This window comes from Falco naumanni, chromosome 12, assembly GCF_017639655.2.
Source record: "Falco naumanni isolate bFalNau1 chromosome 12, bFalNau1.pat, whole genome shotgun sequence".
In the NCBI taxonomy this organism is placed as follows: Eukaryota; Metazoa; Chordata; class Aves; order Falconiformes; family Falconidae; genus Falco; species Falco naumanni.
Window position 1 is genome coordinate 16,430,392 of NC_054065.1, and position 25,378 is coordinate 16,455,769.

General features: G+C 37.1%; 1 protein-coding gene across 2 annotated transcripts in view; it reads left to right on the forward strand.

The window, feature by feature from the left end:
- BABAM2 (BRISC and BRCA1 A complex member 2) overlaps positions 1-25,378 on the forward strand; it is a 169,435-nt gene that overhangs the window by 111,047 nt on the left and 33,010 nt on the right. For both annotated transcript variants that reach the window (XM_040612038.1, XM_040612039.1), the window contains 3 exons: positions 16,939-17,038; positions 18,986-19,056; positions 20,369-20,451. In XM_040612038.1, coding sequence (XP_040467972.1) covers positions 16,939-17,038; positions 18,986-19,056; positions 20,369-20,451 — 254 coding nt within the window. The remainder of the gene's footprint in view (positions 1-16,938; positions 17,039-18,985; positions 19,057-20,368; positions 20,452-25,378) is intronic.

The window sequence follows — 25,378 nt, forward strand, 5'->3', positions numbered from 1 at the left end:
CATGAGGAGAACTGGTTTCTGGAAAAACGGGACCTTCTCCAACACATGCATTTTATATTATTTTTTAAAATTCATACTGGAGGAGATGGGCAAGGTACAAAAACCTTTTCTTACTTAAGGAACGGTGGTACAACTTACTATTTTCTGCTGTACCCAGTGAATATAGGCAATTTTTAATCACCTTCTAGTATTTTGACCATTTATTTTCCTTCTGTTGATTCATTCACCTTCTTTTCCCGCACACTGAGCAAGATGAGTAAATATACTGTGAAAGTACCAGAAATCCTAGGAGTTTTTCCTCTTTAATACAAGCTCCCAGCTCAAAAAAAAAAAAAAAAAAAAAAAAACCCAACAAAAAAACACAAAACCCCACCCGGGCTGGTTGACTCAAATTTTACAGTGTGGGTACTGCCCAAGAAGAGATTCTTAAATATGTAAAATGTCCAACACTGAACTATAAAGACTAATAGATTCCTGCTCTGGAGCTTTGGGGAAACGAAAGGTCACATCTCTAAACTTAGACTAGAAGGAGTTTGTCAGATATTTTCAGTGGTATTAAGCAATTCCTGCTTTCCAGTAAAGCTGGAAGCTGAGAATGCTAAGAACCTTTGAAATTTGCTGTAGTTGGAAACTGCCTCATGTTTTCCATTATAAATATTTTTCTTTTGTTTCTTTTATTTACAAGTTTTTCATTTGTGGACTGAGGTTTTCCATATGAGATAACTCCTTCAAATGAGTACTGCTCTGAAGCCTCCTCAGGACTAGCGTATTTGTCCTAGCAATTCAGATTTCCCTCCCTCAAAGGCATCAGTATTTTTTTTCTGTGACAGTGTGCAGTTATACCCTCCGCTGGCACCTCAGGTTTATAGAACTTTATATGAACTTATTCTTTTGAGTATGCACCTGTGTGCCCTAATAGTAAAGAAGTTAGATTAGTAGTACTGTATTAGCAGTCCTGGGGTTGTGGTTAAGGCGGCATTTGTAGAAGCTCTTGCAACAGTGATTTTGACAAATTATTTACCTAATGGGATGAAGTTTCCTATGCTTGTTCTTATTTGGGAAGCATCTGAAGAAAAACTGTTCATGTCTCTCTCTGAACTGCATGTGCAATGTGAATTTAATCAGTTGGTTTTCACCTTTTTTATTGAAACTTTTAGGTTAATCAATGGGATTGGTTTTGGGGGGTGTTTTCTGGTTTTGGAATTGCTGTAGTTTTCTGCATAGACTGAGGGTGAGGTCTTGGCTCAATTCCTGCTGGTAAACTCTGCCAAGGACTTCAATGGAATCGTAATTACTCCTTAGATACTTTGTGTGGTGGGAAACCGTGGTTATTTTTTGATCTGGCTTCCTAAGAAAATTAATTTTCTTTCCTATAAAATTAGTGTGATCATGTTGTCTGTACATATAAGTATCTGTCATTTCTGCCCTACAGTCTTTTTTTGAGCCTGCTGTCCAATTTAAAAAAAAAAAAAAAAATGGCAGGAGGATAGAAGTCTTAAAAATACAAAGTTCCTATAGTTTCATGAATATAACCACTCAGACGAGGTAGATTCTGTTACTGCCACCTGGAAAAGCTGGAACCCCTGCCTGACTGTATTCTGTGAACAGAGAGTCAATATGGGAGAAATAAATTATGAATATTCTAATCCAAGGAAGTGCTTCTGTCAGAATTCATGCCTTATTAAACATCAGGGGGAAAAACCCACCTCTCTTCAGTCAAGATTTGTATCCTGAATGTATTCTGTGATGTCTTACAAGGCGTGAACACTGTTTGAAGCTTTTCCTTTGGCAAAGGCATTTAGGACATCTTTCCTGTGTGGTTTCTCTGATGTTTAATAAGGAGTGAATTCATGCTGTGCTGTGGCTTTAACACAACTCAGTTAAAAAGTCAATCCAGTGCAGTGTAGAAGTCCATTGGAAACCAGACTTTGTTACTGTGCTACCTGTGAACTTCCTTGTTATTTCTGCTGTGAATAGTCCTGATATAAGCAAATACAGGTAGGTAAACATTGAGTGGCAGGTATTCAGGAATAAATGAAATGCAGAGATTACATCTGTGGAATATTATAGCTGATGTTTACACACTTAAAACTCATGCAATGTGAAGAAGTAATTCAGCAGCTCTTAGTAGGTCATGTCTATATATTGGTACAGCATTAACATTGGCAATATTGTGCTGCTACAGCACATGTGCAGAAGAGGACCAAATTGCGATTAATGTGGGAACGAAAATTTTGAAATCATGATTCTTTTGGGTTTTTTGGAAAAAGAAACAGTGTTATTTGACTTACTATTACACATTTTGTATACGAACGTGTGTATGAGGTCCATACAGATGCAGGTGGTTGTATGGGTAAAGGCAGTGTCTCATTTTACCACCAAATTCAAATAGACATTCAGATAAGGGTTTACATGTTCAAGGTTAAAACAACTGAAATCTGTATATAGTGCATCGTATCCAGTATATACAAATGCCAAGTCTGAACCAGTGTATTTAAAGAAAAAAAAAAACAAAATAAGAGCAATTCTTGGAGTTGGTGTCCTTCTGAAGACAGAATTAGATAAATTTGTGTTTAAAGACTCAGTTTTGCTGTTGCTCTTTTTCAGCATGGAAACACAGTAGATCCAAATCCTGTGGTTCTAAGCACAGTTTTCTTTTAAACCAAGGTGGATAAGAATTTACCTAAGTAAAAGAGGATTGAATATATCATTCCCTCATTTGCATTGCAAAACAGCTGCTTTTTTTTAAACCCTATGGCTGATTTTTAATCTGAAGTGAAACTGGGTGCGTATAGTATCCTAGAACTGCATCGTCACCCTGAGCTCTCAGTGAAAGATGAAAAATCTGAGAGGGAGATGAGTAAGATTTCTCCAGTGTCAGTGTAACCCCTGCAATTTTTAAAGAAAATTAAAATTGACTAGTAGCCAAAGAAAAACTATAGTAGTAGTAGTAATTAAAGGCAAGGCCTCCAGACATTTGGAAGAAGGAACCCCAATGAACAGGGGCTGTATACAGGAAAGTTTAGATTTAAATTCAGAGCTGTGGTTTTTTATTCTTCTAGGGTCAGTTTGTTTTTTCCTTTTTTACTCCCAACTGTGTAGCAGACCTAAAATCTTCATAAGCTAACACATTCATTATAATTCACTTAAAAACATCCAATGATGGCCTGTATGTTGAAGACAGGAAACAGAAGAAAAAGCAAAGAGCATATGATTTCTGAGAACTTCAGTCTTCACAACAAAATAATAACCTAAGCATGTAGAAGCCCCATATCAGCTATTCCTGCCACAGGGTTAGCAGGTGAACTAGAATTCTAAAATACTATTTATAGATTTAAATAAAACTGAAAGTTTAATTTTTTACATTCTTTAGTAAATTCAAAAATAACTTTTGTGAGTGACAAATCTTCACAATAAAAAAAAGCCTGCAAATTTGTCTAGGTCTGAAATCATGCACTTCTGCAATTACAGATAGATAGTGTAGAAAGTGTGCAACATCATCTGTAAATTTTGTCAAGCAAGAAGATGGGTAACCTGCCTTAGCAGCTAGTATCCAAGGGGTTTTGTTGACACTATGATGTCACTAGCGGATGGAAGGAAGAATTTCGGATAAACTGAAATGACCTAATAGTAAACTTCAGCTTGAAAGATGCTGAGGAACTTCTTGAGAAGGTCATACTCAGCTGAAGTAGTCGTGAGTTCTGCTCTGCTTTTATTACTGTATAATAGTATTCATTTTTTTCCTAGCATGACCTCTGTAAGTATAAGGCCTCTGTGTGTTTTCTAGCCTGCAAAGACTGGGAAAGAATGGCCATGGCTGTTTCATCTTATTTTACCCCAGAAACTATTGACAAAATAAAGGTTAAAGCACAGAATTTGTGGCTTCCAGTGCAGTTTAAGGACTTGACATTAAAGTAGAAGATCATAAACTTTTAAGCATGCACATGTGAAGAAGAGAACTTGAAGAGTAAACAGCCAATTTTAATTTGTACAATTTAAATATATTACTGTAACTAGTTTGTAGTTATGGTGATTTATTAAATAGCATTAACATAACTTTTTCAAAATTCCTCATGCAAGCTGGAGGTTGGCAGTCATGTCATTCAGTGACAGGGATGGAGGTGGTGAGGAAATTAAACTCTTTGGTAGTATAGCCTCTTTCTTAAAGACTTTAAAGAAATCAAGCTTTAAAGAACTTCAAACAAATCAAAATACAGGATATCCATACATATGCATAGGTAACGCAGGAGATTCTAACACCATGCTAATATTTATTGCTGGTAGAAACAATAAAATGCAATTAGATTGTAAACATTCTCAGCCAAAAATTACAGTATTTTCACCTTGAGAATAAATTCTTTTTCTGTAACTCGTTGATAGGTTAAGTTAACATTCTGTTATTTAGCCTACAAGATAATTACAATAGCTTCGTAATCATGGACACATATAGAACAATGTTAGCAGTCACTCCACTTATGATTTAATAAATAAAAAATTTGTCCCATATATTTTATAATAGGTGAAAAATTGCCAAATTTTTGAAGTGCTTTGATTGAAGGAAGAGCTCTGTTAAGAGTTCATTTAAATGTCAAGTCAATTAACAGCTGATATTTTTAGGAGATCATTGCATACAATACAGAAGTTAAAGAAAAAAGAGAAAACAGTATTCCTTTATGAAAGAAATTAATAAAAGAACACAAGTGCTGGCAAGACATCATAGTCTTTATCAGATTGAGTGATTTATCAGCCAATAATCTAGAAGTCTCAATATAACTAATAATAATATTATATTAACAGTTAGGTGTTAGAAAGTTGGAGCAAACAAAAAGTGAATATAATGGGATATGTTACACAGTTTATCTTGGTAAATAAATCTCTATTGACCAGTGGTAGATCCTTGACTTGGAAATAAGCCACCATTGACATAAAGGTTTCTTTGAAGTAATCCTCTTGTGAATTTTAATTCTAGTTCATAGAATGTGCGTCATTCAATTACTTATCTTACCTCTTTTAGTTATGCTTTTAGAATGTATTCATAGCAGTATTGGTTTTACACTGGCATAGCTGATGCATTTAGTACTAAATACAAAAATTGTTGAAGGGAAAGAGGGAAGAACTGGTTGGGGAAAAAAAACCCAGAGAAATTGCTTTAAAATATTTTAAATATTTTAAAATAAGAGTGAGGGAGCAGGAAAGCAAGGTTTGTGCTATTTCGTATTTTAATCCATTCCTTCGTTACTCTCATTACTCTTGTTGAAAATTTCTCTGATTAGTGCTTGAGACAGTGTAGCTTTTCTTTAACATATATCCATAGGAGTCAAGAGCCTTAATATAATTTCCAAAAGGAAAAGGCTTAAATTTAGGGAGCTATTCTAGATATAGAACCTAATATCTTCATAACTTTAGTCTTATTAAAAGGCAGAACATAAGTAATTTAAAAGCTGACAAGCTTTCTGAAAATGTCATTCTTCAACTAAAAAGGCTAGTTTATCAAAACATCTGATATTTATTTGTAAATACATCGACATACAGGCACCATTTAGGCCACTCCATTATCTAAGCACTCAACTTGCAAAAGCACTCAAGCCCTTAAACATTAAGTAATATTAATCAAACCCTTAAAAGGTGATAAGGTATTCTAACATAAAGCTGGAAATTTTGTCTTTCGTTGACCATGTAAGTATTTGCAGTTTCTAAGGGCAAGAGGCCCTGCATTAAAGGAGGTCTACGGGATGCAAGGTGTACATTTGACTCGTGTGACTGTCCATATGTGCACTATACTCATTGATCATCTGTTCTGGGAAAAGGGGAACCTTTGTGAAAAGGATTTTCACTCCAGTCTTTATCTTGCAGCACACATGCTGTAATGAAATTACTTTGAACAAAATCCAGGCGTCGTTGAAAATAGAATCCTGGGAATACCTGTACTCACATTTTGACCAACTAAGCGCTGCTCTGAGTTGCAAATCATGAAATTTCCAGTTTCTGGTGTGTGTATGGGGTCCCTGCTTTGATTTTAACGCAATGAAGACCTGTGGGTTTATTTTCTGCCTTTCTGCTTTCGTTTTAAAAGTAGACCTGTGTCTGCCTTGTTACAGAAGGAACCTTTGTTGCCTCTGATGTAAACCAGGGTTTCAAAGTGCCAGTGTTTTCTTTCTGAGAATTATTCACAGCCTTCCCACCTACCAAAGGCTGCCTTTGTGCGGTGCAACGCATAGCTCTGCTTCCCTCTGTTTTGAAGAGAATACGTTAGGATGAATGTTTAATTATTTATGTTCATAGGAGCAAAACACACTTACCCAAATGCCTGTGGTAAAGATTCTGAAAAAGGCTATAAAAACCATCCGCGCAGATTCGTATCATCTTGTTAAATGAGTAAGGGTTTAACATGGTTCTTATTAGCTTGTCAAACCACAGTGGCTGTGTTTACATGAAAAACTTATGTTCTCTTGCCTTGCGTCCACATGTTGAACGTACTTGGCTTACATAAAACTTGAGCTCACTAGGCCTCTTGGAGCATTTTAGCGGGAGCACCAGACCAGACTTGTAGCATTCCACATCGTTTGTGAACATAAGATAAGGCCAATTTCAAGATCTGAGCAAGAATGCCCCTTAATCATGCTGCATACGCATGGAAATCAGTGTCAGAAGCCAGATGTATGAAGGAAGAACATTTTTCTCCCCTAACTTTCTGCCTCCCTTGGGCATTCTTAGCAATGACCCAAATGCTCAACTTCATATCCAGAAGTTTTCCAGCATGTTGCTCTCATTTAATTTGTGATTTTTTTCTGCAAGATTTCTTACCCTTTTGGTACTTTGCATTTCTTGTTCTTCATATAAGCTAATCAAATGTGATGCTGATGATGCAGGGGACAGGATGTTTCTTACAGAAAATATTTCTCCGATAGAAGAGTTCCACAAATCAGGATTACTGCCTGGCCTAAGGAGAATGGAAAAAAATTGGTTATGTGGGAGAAGTCTACAACACAGAACTATTGCAGCACAGAGGCAAAATATAGCATGCTTACAAAATTACTGTGTCACTAGAAGTGTTAGGCATTAAGCAATATCAGGAAAAGATTAACAGTAAGAGATAATTACTGTAATTTGACTAGTAGGTTAGGGAACATAAATAAGGAACAGTGTAACCAAGTGCAATCATACAAAGTAAAAGGCTGCAAGTTATAGGAAATTACTGTTCTTCAGAAAAAGGTGAAAACAGTAGGCAAGGAAGGCAGTAGGGTTGTACAATGTTTTGAAGACTCATTTTTCTGCTTCATTGTAAAGACACTGCTGGTTAGCTGGGCTTGGTACAAGTACTAGAAAATTACCTGCCATGTGAACAGTCAAAATACAGTAAGCTGGATGTTATTGAACAGAAGATTGATAAGAAGTTTAAGGTATATAGGGCATGTGTTTGTAAATATAACTGATACCATCTTAGAACTGTTATTCATGTATGTTACCCGCTTTATGGATTGGTAATAAGAGAAGATTCACATGGATTTGTGATGAATACTCTGTTCAGTGGGATTGTTTGGGAGATCTCCATCACTAAAGCAGAGTGGATTTTAAAAGAGCAGATCAGTATCTCAAGAGATGTCAAGCACTGTGTAACATACCACCCAGGCTTCAGTGCAGAGGAATTTCCAGTGATCCTCACAATAAATAAATCCTCAATTCTTTCATTAATTTATTGAGTTCTGCTGTTTCAGAGAATACTGCTCACAGCATACCAGCGCTGTAGTCATCTTTTTCTTGTTCATGCAAAAATATAGAATTCCCAGCTCCTATCTTCATGCAATGTGTAAGCCATTTCTAGTTCCTTTGGGACAGGTCTTTAAGTAAATACATATTTCCCTTGAAGCAGAAAAACCAATGCCCAGTATTATTTTACTTAGAAGAATATGCTACTTGGAACACCTTTGATATATTCACAGTTAAGGTGGTTATAAATATACCTGCAAAACAGATAATTACTTTAAAAGTACATTTCTGAAGAACAGGAAGTTGAAAAGTGAATTTTCAGGTAACAGACTCGAAGTTTTTCTCCTCGCAGTCCACGTAATGGAGGAATGGGGATAGTGCATCATTTTAAACAAGTTCCCAGTTTTGCATTGGCATCTCAAATCAGTGCACGATGAAAAAGTATTGCAGTTAGGTTACAGTTCACTTTCTTCAGCCAAAATCTTGTTCTGCCTTAGTTGCGACAAGTCTCCAGCCTCTTTCACACTTGCTTTTCTTCCTGAAATCCATACAGAAGACAATCACAGTATGTTAGGCTACATGATCTTTCTCCTGGCATCTTAAATGATTTCTTTAATCTTCACTTACTACTTTTTAAACTTCTTTGGAAGTAAAACTAAAACTGGACTGCATTATATTCTCTTTCTTATCTGCCTATGTTGCTTACCATCTGTAGCTTTTTCGATCAGTGATGTTTTCTGCAGCTCCATTTGTCTGAGTTTCTTTCCTACAACTTTTTCTGGTCATTTGAGGTTTTTTTGACTGGTGTTTACTCATTGCAGTTAATTCTCTATGAACCTCTTCTTCAACTTTTCTTCACTTCTCACATAGATTTCTCTTAATTTTCTGCCAAGTTTCCTTTAAGATATAAGCAAAATGCTTTGGAAATACCTGTTTCTCTGTTGTAAGTGTTTAAGTCTTAAGTCTCCTTGCTGTAACCCATGCTCACCCTCCCCTGTTGTTCAGTCCCTGCTTTTCAGTTCTTCACTGTGCTGTGTAGTGTGAAATACTGGACTGCAGAAGTTCTTTGGGACAGGATCCATGCCTGCCAATTTTAACAGTGAGGCATCTAGCAACTTGTTCAGGTCTCACAACTGTTTTCCTTAAATAATACTGTGCTGATGGAGCATTAATATTACTAACTAATACACTGGGGGGGGGTGTGTCTACTAAACTACTTTTTTTAGATTGTAAAAAGTGTCTCTACATTCAGTTCTTAGGCCATTTGTTAAGGATTTTCATTATTATTCACCCCAAATGACTGAACATATTACAGTTGCAATACACCTTGTTATTGGAGTTTTTTGTGGCAGAACTGAGGGGGTCATATATGTGGTAAGTTGCAACACAAAAGCAACATTTGTCAGAATTTTTGAGCCTTATAAGAGAGAATCATGTTCTTTTTATAGACTGGAACTTTTCATACTCTCCTTTTGAACCTGTTCATACTGTATTATGAAAAATAATTGTATATTTTAAGCATAAAGGGTTTTTAATACTTTGAATCACTTTGAAATAGATTGCTTTTATACTTCTCACTTTGGTTCTATATTTTCAGAATGAGTAAGTGACCAGAATTTCTGTTCTGTGGAGTGTTTTATAGAGTGATATTGTTGACACAGCTTAAGTTAACCTGTATTTTAAACTGCTGCACACATTGAAGCCTTGCTGATAATTTCTCTTGCACTTGCTTGGACTTTTCCTGAAGTTTTTACCTTGAGGTATGATGGAGGTCCCGGAGGGCAATCAACTCTGCTGAGTTGCCTGCCTGCCTAGGCTGGCTGTTGTAAGCTATGAATCAATTTATCAAAGTGGGCCCTCTTACCCAGAGAAGAAAGCAGTGTGGTGACGGTTGCGGGCAGAGTGCTCGTATACTGTGTGCTGCCACCGTGTAACATGAAGTGTCCGATCAGCTGAATGTTATCCTTGTGTGGAGAACATTAGGTCTGAGGATGGTGGAGAGCTCCCTTTTCCACTGCTGGCAGCCCAGTGTTTTACTCTTTTAACATGTCAGTTGAAACCTCTTAGTCCCCTTTATGCAGAACCTTTCTGTATGTGAAGACCCGTTAAGCAAGGAAAAGCCCCTTCAGCCCTGTTTTGTCCAACAGAGGAAATACGAGGGGTTTCAGACTTCTGTACTATCAAGTAGTAGTAAGAAAAGCCTTATACTGCAGAAGTTCTTTCTCCTTCCAGCTCTGTGACTGGCCAGGGAAGGGAAGAAAGAAAGCATATTCTAATTTAATTATAGGGTTAGCTATCTATTCATCTCATGCTTCTTGGGCTATTTTTCCTTAAGGAGGAGTAGAATCCTGGGGACAGAGCTCATATCCCCTTTAAATCTTTCAGTATTGGATCACCCAAGCTATGGTTTGTATGTAAGCCTGCTAGGTTAAAGTCTGCTAGAACCCAGAATCTGTACAATTAAATCTTTCCTTGGTATAGCCACTTCGTTTGAAATGGGAAATACACTATACAAATTTTTATTTTTTTTTTTTTTACAACTTTACCTGCAGCAGAATACAGAAGTTTGAATAACCCAAGCAAAACCGTATTCATTAGCGCTTAGGGATGACTTCATCCCACAGCTTGTATACTGTTCTATGAATGTTATTAAACTTCAATGTATTTCAGTATACGCATCTGGACATTATAGGTGGGCAAGCAGAGAAACAGACTGGTTGCAATAACTTGCTAGAACATATGAAGTCAGCAGAAAAGCTGCACATGGAGCTCAACAAGTCTGACGCACTTTTCTGCACAGTCTGTGAAACTAAAATACATTCTGGTTTTAGTATTTTCTTTTTACAGTGATTATTTCATATTTTTTTCCAGTCACTAGTCAGGAACAGCTCAGAGGTGTTTACCCTGAACCTCTAGTAGGTCAAGGAAAAAAAGATGGTATTATCCTTTCAGTTCTAATGGCCTGATGTTTAGTCTGAGTTTGACCGGGATTCTTTCTCCAAGTAAGTAAATTTGGCATAGTTTTCCTTCTAGGTCTATTTGTGAATGTTTGGGGGTTTTCTGTGTGCTCAGCAGTGTAGATATCTCAAATTGTATCTGCTAGCTGAAAACATACATTTCCATTTTACCAGTGTTGAAGTAGAAATAAGTAAAAATTGTTTTTTTATAAATTGAATGGAAACTTTGCTTTGGACACACTTCATCGTGTAGTAGATAGGAGTGGACAAGCAATATGTTAATTATGTTTGCTTTAAATGGAGTATTACTGGAAAGGGGAGAAAACACTGTCACAAACCTAGACTGACCAATTTTTCAGTAACAAGAATGAATAATGTTCTGTTATTTTACTGTTAATTGTATTATTATACTGTATTGCTGATCGAAGCACTGTCCCAGGGCTTCTGCCAAGTGCCATGCTGTTCATGTGACAGGGAGGATTTGGTTATGGTCGAGCAAGTCTGAAAAATGGTGAACTGACAGCAAATCTGGGATCACGGTTAGTAAGGCAGCTTTTGTGGTCACGTGCTTTTATTTGATGTGGTTCCTTGTGTCTCCTGTGCCAAATGGTGTAATGTACTAAAGCGATGAAACTGCAAAAGAAAGAAAAAAAGTCAACTATTTACTTCAGCAACAAAGGAGAAAGAGAATGGGGAAGGAGATCAAAGCCCATAACGTGAGTCTCAAAACAGGAAAAAAAGAGTAAAAAGAAGGGAATTTCTTTCCACATGCTTTAGGCTACTCTTGCTTATAGCCATCATGAGTAATAAACCCTTTAAATACTTGTGTAGGTCTACAACATGCTTCAGTTTCAAAATAAGGCAGGTGAAAACTTAAGAGTTAAGAAGGGTGTATCCTAATAAAAGCAAGAGCTATAGTCTGTAAAGTCTAAAGTCTACTTTCTGTCACTAGTACATAGATTTGAACATGTTTTAACATTGGCCACGCTGAGAGAAAAGCTCTTAGTTATTTTAAACCAGTGTAAAATGTCTGTCCATGCAGAGGCAAGTTTTTTGTTTATTTACATTTTCAAAGCTAGACAAATCTTCAACCGTATCGTTCACAATCATTGAAATTGCCATTTCCCCCTTTTATGTGGGTTTTGCAGACAGAATACATTGGATTAGAAATATTGTGGAGTGCAATCGGTATTATGTACCATTTTCTTTTTGTATAGAGCTCTTTAATGCTACATTCACACTGTATTCAGCGATAAGTATGATTCTTCTTACAGTGCTGAACCTCTTTCCCAAGTACACATTTTTTACTCTTTCCTCCCTTGAAGCAAAAATAACTGCCATTATGCAGGGTACCTCCTTTTAAGAGCATGAAACTTTTCCACAGATCATCTTTTCTTTGTGATACTTCGTTCAGAGAAAAGTTTATGCAATCTTGGGAGATGGGAAATGGTATAACAGGTAAAAGGGAGGTGGGGGTAGGAGAGAGAGCGAGAGAGACCGTGAGAGCACAAAACATATAGACGGTTACTACGTCTGTATGGGTGCTTAACTGTAGTACCATAATCTGTGTTAGCACATAACTTTATAAACTGTGTTATTTTTATTCTTGCAGAACTCTGCAAAATGTAGGTGGTAGTTTGAAATAATCCTCATTTTTCAGACTCAGCTCAAAAGTTTACCAGCACTCAGAGAAACCTGCATTTTTCTGCTCGGAGAAAGGGGGAAGTGAAATGGATTGCAAGGAAGAGGTGTGTGAATGAAAGGAGTTCAGGGGAACTAGGCAAGCCCAAGAGAGCATGGGGAGAGTTGTAAGGAAGGGGGTAGGGTGGGAGTGGGAGTAGAAGCATCTTCCTTCGTCACTCTGACTCTGCCTTGCCAAACCACCCCGTCTTCTAAGCTTGGGACTTGTAAGCATCCTTCTTCTATAGTAAAGTGATCTTTTTAAGCAAGGGGAAATAACTGGTTCTTTACACATAAATACTCAAGAACAAAAACAGTCACTTCTGTAGACCTGCGAATTAGTGATATGCCTTTTTTTAAGGATCATTTCTTAAGAAAGACATTTTAATGTAATTATAAGCTATCAAGAAATGGGAAAGAATTTTGCATTTTCAATGCTGGCCTGAATAAATAGATCCATTGAGGGACAGACAGAGCAAGTCACTTGGAATGCACCAGTCAACAGCAGAAATGTAAACATACTCCAGCTAAGCTCTTTGCACATGTATTTCAGCATGTTGCAGAACAAAACTGCTATTAATGAAGGCTGACTGCTGCTCATGTTGAATTTAGTAGTGAGTTCTTCACAAAACCCAGTTTATTTCACAGACAGTGGATCAGAACCATCTGATACTCTGGAAACCCAGAAAGGCAGGAACTTGCTTCAAAGGAGTCACTGGTCCGTCTTAAAATGAGGTGTATGAAGTTGGTTTGCAGAGCTGAAGCAGATTTAGAATAATCTGTGTTCCAGTGTGTTCATAGCACCGTGGATCATAGGTATTTATCCTGATCTGGTACTAGTCCTAATGAAATAGCATCCACTAAGACTTGCTTCATGAATTATGATAATTATAGGAAGCCACTATCAAAATCTGTTAAAATCTTAGCCTTTAGAAAGTAGCAGGTTACTAGGAAAAAATTGTGTGTAAATTAAAGACAATTCAATTGGTTGTACTGAAACCAGACTTACTCTGGCAGCTGTAGAGGAGCGATATTAATTAGTTTGTTTAAAGTCAAAACAACTTCCTCCTCATATCTCTTCACAGGTTTGGGTTTTTTTTTGGTTTTTTTGGTGCCTATATAAAACGTAAATCACCAAACCTGATAGTGTGGTGCAATAGTTGGTTTTATTCCTGGGTATTAAAATGTGTTTTATTTGTGAGGGGTGGATAACAGTGACACCAAGAAGGAAAGCTTAATCACAAGCAGAGGTATGTAAGTTCTGTGCTCCAAGAGGCGCAGCTATCCGGAAAGCAGGTCTGGTGTGCAGGAATATTTAGCTTGTGCTGGTGAAATCTCTTGGCAAATAGAATGTCCTTGACTATATAAGGCTTCTTGCAGCGGTTTTTGTCTTACACTTGGTTTTGGTTGGGGTTTTTGGGGTTTTTTTTATTGGGCTTTGAGGGACCTCAGAAAGCAGCATCAGATACTGAGCTGCATGCTGAAATTCCCTCTCCTAATTTTCTCCATTTTAGGTATTTCATTGCATCTTTTAAAGATCCTTCTTATTTGACCTTCAGTAAGTCACTTCCTTCTTCTTCAGCTGCAGGTTTATTATAGGGTCAAAGGAATTATTATGGCCTCTTGCCCTGTCCCGTGATTGTGAGGTGCTACAGGTATGTTCCTTTGGCATGACTGAGACATAGTACAGCATAGTCAGATCAAACTCTGAGCAATAACTTTCTTACGTGTTTAAAAATAATAGATAAATACCAGTTTCATAAGGCAGATTAACCTTAATTGCTGAATGTTTATAGAAGGTTTTGAGATGGTCAGAGGCAAGGTCCTGTGCAAATGCAGTTTTATAGAAGTGCTTAATAAGCAGATTCTCTAACCCCATAGAGGCAACAAAGATGCCTGTCCACTCTTAATTTTCCCTACCCATAATTATTTCTACAGAACATAAATTACATACTATACAGCTTTATTCTGTTTTCAGAGGATAATTACACTAGACATTCCAGCCTTCTTTCTGTGGAGGGACCTCTTTCTCAGAAACCACACCTTGTAGCTGTCTGTTTTTCATTTGAGAAGGGTTGAATTCCCATTTATGTCAACAAGTTTTAATAGATTGACTACTTTCAGAACTAATTCAAAAGGATTCAGGTAAAATGGAAAGCCTTTATTCACAAATCATAATAATTCAGTCTGGAAGATGTATTGGAAGCTGGTGGTACTAGGAGTGGAATCTTTTTTGCATGTGAAATCTGTTGAGAGATTACTCCTGATTTCGTGTCTGCTATGGTACCCAAGAGAGGAGCCTGTAATTCCTGTTGGAGTCATCTCAGTGTCTCCAGTGGTGTCTCCATGCTGAGGGGAAGCCTGGATTTGGTTGCAAATGAGGCAAGGCAGGGTGCAGAATGGACAGTACCATTTGCTCTGTGTATGAGATTGGAGGCTTTTATGGATATATTTACATAAGCATTTAAGGAGTTGAATAAACTGAAAGCCCATGTCTTTAAAGCAAGGTTCACAACTCGCTTGTAACATTCTAGGGGGGACAAGTCTTTCATTCTCCAACATTAATGACTGATGGACCCAGTATACTTCCAATTTCTTAAGAGTAAACTACTGTTTCAGAAATATTCCAACCTAATAATAATAACCTAATAGTCACGCTTCAATGTTTTTAACATCCACAAGTAGCAAAATTATATTCCTATGTAATTTTTTCAGTAAGGGTGTAGCAGCAAGGAAACGGAATTCTGTTTGAATGAAATGAAAATTAAAAAAAGAAAATCCTGTTCAAGTCTTATTTCTGCTGGAAAAGTTTGTTTGTTTTTTGTTTTTTTTTTTTATGTAGCTGTGGTGTAGTCAAGGCACTTTTTTTTTTTTTTTCCATCGTTGCATATGCAAAATCCAGACCTGCAGAACTGTTCCATGTGGTGAACAGTCTGCTGAACCCAGACTGTTTTGCCTGAGTAGCAGATTTCCATATACCTCATTATGAGTTTGGGGTTTTTTGATTTATGTAGGCTCTGTTCCTTCAAAGGGATGTATGACTATAGACCTTTGTACCTACCAAAGTGATATCTTATCAAGTACTAAGGGAAAATACAAGGGCAGGTCCCGTTGGAGAAGAGCCTTATTTTGCAGAGAAGAACTTGCTTTCCAGCCAGTTTAATCTTTCATGGAAACAGCATGTAAACAGAAGGCCACAAAGCAACTTTGCTTTTGAAGCTTCTTAATTGTACGCAACAAGCTTCTAGATGCTTAGTGAATGATGTAAGCTGCAGTGTCTAATGCAAATTCATATCCCTTTTGAGTGGTAAAAGACTCTAAGAAAGATTTAGGTCAGTACTGCTAAAAGAAAGTAGCACGGACTGCAACTGGTTGTTGCCTTACACAACCTGATTTAAGTACAAAGTGCTAAGTCTTTCCACACCAAAGAAGTTGTTATCCTCAGCAATAGCAGGCGTGCTTCAGTCTTCCACCCTATGAGAAAGGCAATTGGTTAAGGTGCCTAAATACATCTCTCAAGTTATCTTATTTCTGTGGATTCTTGCCATTCAGATTTCCAGTCTGTGCATGATATTAAATCTTCATTTGCATTATTTCCTTCTGGAGATGAACAAAATCATAGAATCAGGGAACATAATCATAAAACAATGCAGACTGGAGAGAGCCTCTGGAGGTTATCTGGCCAAGCCCCCCATCAGAGCAGGGCCAGCTTAGGTCAGTGTGCTCATGGCAGTTGTTCAGCTGAGCTTTGAGCACCTGCGAGGATGGAGGTTCCCCAGCCTCTCTGGGCCTGTCTTCCAGTATTTGATTACTCTAATGGTGAAAACATTGTTTCTAATAGTAACTAGAACTTACTTTGTTGCAACACATCTGCATTGCCTTTCGTCCTGTCGCTGTGCGCTTCAGAGTGTAGCCTGTCTCCATCTTTTCTGTATTGTTCAAGTAGATAATTGAAGGCATCAATGCGCCTTCAGCTCCCCACTTCTGCTGATCCTTCCACAGTGTTCTCTTAAGACTGAACAAACCCATTTCTTTCAGCATCCCCCCTTATTAGGTATTTTTTCTGGCCCACTGCCCCCTTGATCTAGTAGGTTAACATCTGTGTTGTGTGGGAGGTCCAGAACTGGAGTAGATGGCATGACTGACATTTGCATCTGGCCATCTATTACTCCTCAGTCCAAATTATTTTGATTACTTTTAGCTGGTTCAACTGAAGGTGGCTTTTCGAATAACTAAAGACTCGAAGTCTACTCCTCCCTCAATAACAAGGTGTCTTAACTGCAGTGCTCCACATCTTATTGACGAGGGCTAAGAAACAGAGCTGTTTACAACCAAAAAAAAATATTTCCTGAGAGAATGCTTTGCATTAGTGGTACTCTTGATTAAAATGGTTTGATTACAGTCGGTCATGGTATAACTTGTTTTTAGAGTTGGTACAACTCAATACTTTTTATATCACCACAACATAAAATACATGCTTCCTTGTCATGGCCCTCTGACTCCAAGCACAGAGAAAGAGGACAGTGTAGAAATCAACTTTCAAATCCCAGGGACTGTACGTGTAATGTACTGTTAAATTAACTTCTGTTTCTAGTGCGCTTGGAGGATCATCTGCCCTTCACATCCCAGCCTTTCCTGGTGGAGGTTGTCTTATTGACTACGTACCCCAAGTATGCCAGCTGCTAACAAACAAGGTAAGTTAATAAAGAGAACTCGATTTTTTTTTTCCCTTATGTGCTGTACTGTATTGTGGTTTTTCTTCTGCCAGGTAGTCCAAGCAGTGCATGCTTAAGGTGACCTACACAAGGAACTCTTTCTTCATAAGAGTTGAACACCTAAGCAGGCTGTTGCATACAATTACTCTTCCAGGTAAACTGGAGTGTTTGGAATCAGGCCCTGGAGGGGATTTTTCTTGTTGTGACATGTTACAATTTAAGATAAAATGTTACCGTGTCCTACACCAGTACATTGTAGCATACTACTTCGCTAGTAAATACAATTGTGTAGCTTGCATATTATTTTTCCGGTTGGAAGTTCTCACACCGTAGTCATCACTGTAGGTTTTGAGTACTTTCAGTGATTTTCTTCTCAGACATTTCATCCAAATGAACTGAATCAGCAGTCTACTTGGACGTTTATACAGTAATAGCTACTTAAGGTTGCTGAAAAGTTTGTGTTCTGGTTAGCTTACTCTTTAAACAAAAAAGAGTGAGTATAGTATTTTGAAAGCTTCTCCATTGTTTAAGTGTAGTTTTCAAAAGAAAGCTTAGGGGCCAGCATCTAGGAATTTGCCTGTTACAGACCTCCTATTTGTTTTTGTTTATTATTTTTACCTTCAATTGTCCAAATGAGGAAAATAATTTTATCTTTTAGAAACACTTCTTCAATTTGTGTTTCCATAATTATATTGGAATCTATCTTTAGAATTGTTTTTGTTGTGGTTCTCTGTTAAAAATACTCTCTGTTTTTAAAATCTGTAAGTACACAGGACTGTTTTTATCCTTTCTTAAACAAAGACACTTAAGCAAACTTACCATGTTTTCTTTTTCCCAAAATAAAATCTCAGATCCTACACAATGCTTTCCAAATAATCATAGTTTTTAATAAATTAAATAGATGTCAATTTATAAGTAGAATTTCACATTAAGGGGGTAACAAGATAGCTCTCAGCAATGATTGTATCATGTTTTCAAAAAATTTAGAAAAGCATTTGCCAGCCAAGGTTTTCTAGTGTTACCACAGCCAAGAAAAATACTCTTCGTGTTCTTTTCGTGTTCAGTGCAGGAAAAGAGTTTTTCAGTGTTAGTTTTCAGTCTGGAAGGCAAAGGGCTTTACACAGGGAATCACATATGGAACCATACTGTACTTGAAGTAACCAGTTGTAAATGAGATGTTTTTGCAGCCTGACAGCACATGCATTGTTTCTGTCATGGGTCAAACCTTGTTCACACTATTCTGCTAAGTAATCCCATTCAAACCAATAAGAAAACATACATGGTGGAAGGAGAATTTTGCCTTAAGACTTCCAAGTTTAGCATTGTTGGATTTTGTCTGTGCCAGGATGGAAGGCTTTCAAAATCCAGAATGCCTCAAAAACTGATGCTCACAGCTGAGTAGGTGGCTCCCTGAGTCAGCATCAAACCCTTGAGAGAGCTTCGTGTTAGGAAGATTCTGTTGTGGAGGTGCAGTCTTCAGAAAACACCCAAGATCAGTTGTGAATTTTTTTTTTTCTTTTCTTTTCTAACCAGAATGTTATTTTGACACTTAACCAACTGTCAGTTCAGGTAATTATGATTTGCCTGTCGCAGCTTCCTGCTCAGGCTTCAAGGCAAGGCCGCGCATTTCTCTGCTTCGCTCTTTGTCTTGTGCAGTTAAACAGCACTTGGGTATATTGTGAAAGACCAAGTTTCACTCAGAAGTGAGTGGAGAGATTTCTTTACAAGATCTTCTCTGTGCAAGATCCAGTGTTTGTTTTAAAGGCCTTTTAGGATTCTTTAGGGAAATCATGCAAGCTGAATGTAGGATTCAGATCTACTGCCGTGTCAAACACAAATCTTGACAAGGAATACATGACAAATTGGGAGCATTGGCTTTTTAAATCTTTCATAGGTCTGGATTTTTTTCTTTCTTTCTTTTTTAAGGTGCAGTATGTTATTCAGGGATACCATAAGAGAAGAGAATACATTGCAGCTTTCCTGAGTCACTTCGGAACGTAAGTTTTCTTTTGATGCATTATTTTCTGTAGCATGAGGAGAAGCCTTGTTTTCAGCACATGGTCTTTGCTTGTGTGAATACTGTCCACTGGATAAGATGAAATCTGGTCGTTTTTCACAGAATGATGTGTATAGATTGTCTCCCTGTAGCAGTACTGGAATGAAGTTCAGTGTTATTTCACCTCATATATGTGAAATATATACACGAGCAGTGTGTTGTCTCCGGGGAGAAGGGGCTGTAGGGTTGTGGTTGTGTTGAATTCCTGCAGTTCAAAGACCTGTGGCTGGCATGATGACACATCAACTTCACAAATCAACTAATCAGAGGTACTTGGCACTGTGAAGGGTAGGCACTTTGGTTTCCCACCTAAACCTTGACTTGAATGAGAGTCCAGGAGCCGACGTGTCAGCGACTGCCTGGCTAGCAGTGCTTTTCGTTGTGGGGAGGGCGGTTCTGCTTCCTAGTGGTGATGCCAAATGACATGGATATTTGAGAGCCCTTAAATCTCAGGTCTGTCAAGCGAGGGTAGGAAGACAGGTGGCTTCTAGCATGCACCCAAATTTTATCTATATAACTGTAGATAGATAATAATGACTTGAACTGGACATGTGAGTAGATAGTCGATCAAGCTCAGTCCTTATGAAACCAAGATACTTCTTTTTCTTCTGAGAAAATTGTAGTATAGAAATGGCCCAGGTGTACCTATGATTTTATTTCACGTACAGAGTGCTTCATGAGTCCTGATACGGCTTGAGACTTTTAGGGATTATCAGCTCCTGATGGATTAAACTTTTAATTTGTCTATGGAAAGTCTTCTATGTATAATCTATTGTATGCCCTCATGTTTTGCTTTTATATATATACTTTTTTTGAATGTTCAAATCTAAATTCTTCTTAGCCTGCACGTTTTCAATTTTACCCTATAACTTACTAGAGAGTTAATAAATTATCTTAATTGGAGTAGCATACAGAGAATTTGTTTGTACAGTTTTTGTCAATATAGTACTGCAGATGCATTAGCAGGTTTCCTTTCATTCTAAAGACTGTTTATATAAACTGAATATGGCCTTTCTTTGGGTAAGAGGCTCCAATACCACAGCATAAATAAGATTATTAAGAATAAAAGTCTAATCTAATTTTCATTTAGCTGGAAAATTGTAACTGTTAATAAATAAAACATACTGGAAGCTTCTGAACAAACAAAAAAACCCAATCCCTGTAGTGCAGAATTTACATATTTATCATTCAATGTTAAAATGAATGGTAGGTAAAAATTGTATTAATTTTTTCTGTTCTTTTGTTGTTGGTAGTGGTGTGGTGGAATATGATGCAGAAGGCTTCACAAAGCTTACTCTGTTGCTGATGTGGAAAGATTTTTGCTTCCTCGTTCACAGTGAGTAACACTTTGCCTCAGGCATAAATGTCTATCCTCTTGAAGATACAAGTTCAAAAGGGAAAAAATACAATTACAGGAAACCATTTAAAAGTTTTAGCTATTTTTATCCAGTGCTTAATGTATTTTTGATGTAACCATGACACTTTGAAAACACAAAATCCTGATTGTATTTGGAGAGGGGGAGAGAATCCCCACCAATAGCATACTGCCTGCTTTACAGAATGCTGAAAGTGTCGTGGGAAAGTTTTCTGGTAATGTGACTCAAGTTTAAGTTCACAGTTGTAGCTGGTCCTTTCAAAAGTGTCAATAATGACGACCAATATTGTACATAACCTGGGAACACCTAAAATCTTCTGTTATTGTTAGCAATTAATGCGTTGATAGTAAAGACACTTTAGGGAAAATATATTAAATGAGAAATAACACTATACTGTCATTAGGAGCCAAAAGTTATTCCTGGAGTGAAACTGTGTAGGCAAAACTGTCTACCAGTTTGTTACAATATGTAGCTAGATTTGCTGTCATTCTTAAATAAATGTATAGGAATTACTTCATGTAAAAATTAGTAACTGTGGCTTTGTTACTGCCTTAAACATGTTATCTTAAGTAGCAATTATTATTTTTCTGTATGGTAAGGTGAAATTCACAGGTATCAAAGAAATTTTGGTCTGGGGAAATGCAGTCATTTTACCCTTTATTTTTGTTTATTACACTTATTATCGTTGTTTGACATAATTACAGTGCAATCTGGGCAGCTGCATCATTGGCGTTTGTTAACGCTAGCACTGGAATATTTCAGATGACAAAATTTTTAAATGTGGGTGGCTTTTCATGTGGAAAACTGATGATGTCTTAATGACATCATAGAAATTTGTCCCAGAGTTTTTAAAGCAAGAAGTGGGGATTGCTATTGTGCAGAGAAGTCCTTCACCCTGTGTAGTATGGGAGATCATAAAAAATGGTTTTACTGATCCCTTTCTTTGTATCACCTATGATTTCCAGACAGTAATGATTGTAAGAGGTCTAGAAAACTGAAGCCTGAAATTAAAAGGCTTACATCATGTTAGTATGATTTACGCTGTGGAAAAAAAAGAAATAAAAATGGTATTTTTAAAAAAAATTGCCCTTATTACATCTTCTGACTCTTCAGCTGCAGTTGCGAGTTGGTCACTGGGCAGTTGTCTTCTATGAGATGATGCTTCTTTATGTACAGCCTTGAAGATTTCCTACCTTTCTTACTCCCCAGTATGTCTGGCTTAATTTTATCAGTGTTAAAATTCCCTTGGATTTGATTTTTTGCTGTGGGATAACAGAACTTAATAGATGTTGAATCTAGATGTTGGATTTAAGGGGAATCAAAATGCAAATTTCTATTAAATAACAGAGGAAGTTTTAACTGTGTCATGTTCAGAGTATTCAATTTAACTGGCACGAAAGCTACAATTATAACTGAAGAGTTTATCACTGTGTATTAACCCCATGGCCTTAGAAATCATACAGTGGCTTAGCTGTGTAAGCCATTGCATCACCTGCTTGTTGAACAATCCACTGCGAAAACATTTATGTTCCATGCACTGAAGGATATTGCAATGAAAGGACCAAAACCTGCACTTCATTTCCTGAGTGAAGTAATGCAGGCTTTCATCTCTTAACCACTGACATAACTATGTATATTATGGTTGAATATTTAGCAAGCATTTAATAAAATGTCTGGGAGAGATAGCCGTAAGTTGAAAACTGTTCTACTTTATGTATCTATGTGTGTATGTACACACACATACACACACACTGTGGTATGTAAAGAAAGTATTCAAAGGAGAATAAATAGGTCAGCGTACAGCAAGCACTGTGGCAAATCAAATGAAAAGAACCATAGTACATTTTCTGGTAAATTAATTTTGGTTAGAATTTTAGGTTTAATTGAGATTTTGAGATATATAAACTCTAACATGAGTTGTATTTCTGTTAAAAGTTTATTTCAGAGATTTCAAAAATAACTAAGCATTTTTTGGCAATTATTTGCATTAAAAGTTTGGAAGCTAGGAAGCAAAACACAAGTAAAGTGAAATTACTCAGAATAGCTTTATTGAGTAAACTGAGTTAACGATAAAAGGAGAGAAATGGGAAAGTAATTCTGAATTACCAAAGCCCAATAACCTCAGAACAATTTCACTTGCTTAAAAAAAATTGATTTGTTCTTTAGTTACAGAATGAAGAGCAAAGTCTACTCACTCTACCTTAAAACACGGGAGAGCTACCAAATTGCAAACTTAATCATTAGATTAATGTAGCTGCCAAAGTTACCATATTAGATCAAAGAGCAGTCAAAGGAACTGTTGCTTTTGTGGTTTAGTTTAAGAATTAATCAAGTGTTTTCAAATATATGGCAGAAGAAATAAACATTCAGAGAAGTTCATGCATCCACATGGAAGAGGAAATCATTAATCAGGTTTAGTGCTTTTGATATGGATACTGTTTACGAGTAAATCTCGGTATGAAGCTTTGTAAGTAAAATTCAATATACTGCTGCTTTCCTTCTCTTCTTGTTTATAAATCAGCTATAATTAGTTTTTGGAGGTAGCTGTTTCTTCATATTCATGTTCCTCCGTACACTTGCTGTATTTATACCATATGTGAATGTAAACGCAAGTTACAATAGCAGTGCATAATTAAGAATTAAGTAGCCTTATTGATAAGGACAGAAGACTAGGACTCCAAAGCAACTTGATTCAGGTTTTTTGGTGAAAGTCATCAATGCCAGCTTCTGATGCATTCCTGTTTGGTTACCGCTATCTGCATATGTTTGTCAGCAGAGCAATTTGTGCCAATACAGTCAATTTACGTGGTTCAGATTGATGACCTGAGCTAAACAATTGGCATTCGCTCGCAGAAACCTCTTTTGAATCCAGATTAGCACATCTGCCCACAGTCTCCCAAAACATCTTGGAAAATAAAGGCAAAGAGTATTTGGTAGCCATGTTTTGTCCGATGAGGCTTGGGAAGAGGATTAAAAAAAAAAAAAGTACATTTTGGGAAAGAGCATTAGCAGCTGTGAAGGCAAGTGTACACTACTGTGCAAAGGAAATGCAGTTTATTCCAGTGGTTTTCAGAGAAAGAGGAATATATGCCTACTCACTGTAAATAAACAAAATTGTGTTGAAGTAATTCCTTCTATCAATTCCCTTTCCAAGCAGAAGTTACTCATTAGGCTTCAGATACTGTTCTAATCACTCAGTAAAGCAACAATAATCCTTAGATTTTAGCTAAATCTTAAGTTTTCAGGCACCTGGTGTAGTTTAAGATGTTACCTGACCTTTAAAAGAGATTGCCCCACTTCTGGAAAGTCAACAGAACAGAGTTAATGAGCATTTGTCAGCCCCATCATCTATTCCTCTAGCAGCTGTTCAAGTAAACAAGTTAAGATTTTTTAGTAGTAAATAGCTAGCAAGAAGGTTTGGTAAAGTCTTAAATGGAAGATTTTTCCTAGATGAACGTGTGTCTGATCGCTTAATGTTTGCTATTTGGATTTAGGAGAGCTTACGTGAGAAGTCAAAACTGTTTTCTTTCATCTGAGATTATATTTATTGTTCTTTTTTAAATTGCTTCTGCAGATTCCTATTTGAAAAATCACATGCTGCCACACTAACTCCACAGTCACTGAGAAAATAAAAATGTTTAAGAAATAACTTGTTTATCTGAGCAATTTGGAACCCAGAACATGAGACTGTTTCGTGTAGGTGTTCCTGTAAATGTTTCAGTAAACCTTTATCTGCCTGTAGTTTTGGCCATAGGGCCCTCGCTCTTATACAGGACCGATGGATCTTGTTAAATGTAAGTGTGAGAAGTGTTTGTTGTTTTGATCTAGTATTTAAGGCAGTTGGGATATGCTCAGTGACTCCTGCATGCCTCTGGAATATGAATAACCTTTGAATGAGGCGGGTCATTTTAGACACACATTTTCTTCAGTTTTCTGTCACGTAAGAGTTGCTCACATACTTTTTGGAAGCTGAAAGGAAGATAGGCTTCAAGAGTTGCTGCTCTTCACCGATATCAGTGGCTGGCAGTCATCACAATTAACACTTCACATTCCAGGGAGACAAATTTCCTCCAAGGATTCAATATTACATTGACTTTACTTCAGGGAAGTTAGTCTAATTATGAAGAAGTCTCTTCAAGAAAAGGTATGCGAAAATAAACAGTTCTCTCTCCAAGTTGTGTCCTGAAAAAGGGGCAGTGTTGAGTGGAATATTTCCATCAGATAGCTTCTGGAAGCTTTTATCTGATGAGGGTTTTTTGGCTTCTTTACATAGTGCTTTTATTTTATTCTCATTGTTCCTTAAATGAAAAAAGGAATTTATAACTCTAGGAAAACTAAGGGAGAAGGAGAAAGATAACATGACAGTGTGAATAACAAGGTATGGGAGAATGGAGTGATGTGTGGTGGTGTTAGGAAAGCAGGATAGTTCAGCAGAAATTTCAAGCATAACAAAATAAGTATTTCAGGAGTCTAGTATGAGAAGTTCAATGTTGATCAAAAAAGCCTGCAAAGATTGTGTAGGGATGTCATTTCATTATTAAATGAAAAACTGGAGATGAGCAAAGTGATGCACAACTGGCTGGCAGAAGTCAAAAGACTTTTGGATCTTATGCTTGGGAGTAATTTTTTGACCGTTTAAGCGGGTGTGTCTCACGAGGTGGTCTTTTCCTCTGACTCTCCGTACTTTTAATCTATACCATGTATTTCTTTGACTCTGGTCTTGAAAGTTCCTGAGCACATGTTGTTCTACCTACAGCAAAATACACCCTGAGCGGAAGGGATCTCTTCAAAACTTTGTACATTGTTTTCATCGCCCTAAAACAAAGCATTCTCTAACGTTTTCTGTGTAGCAAGATGCATATGGCTTAACTGAAGTCAATGAAGGCT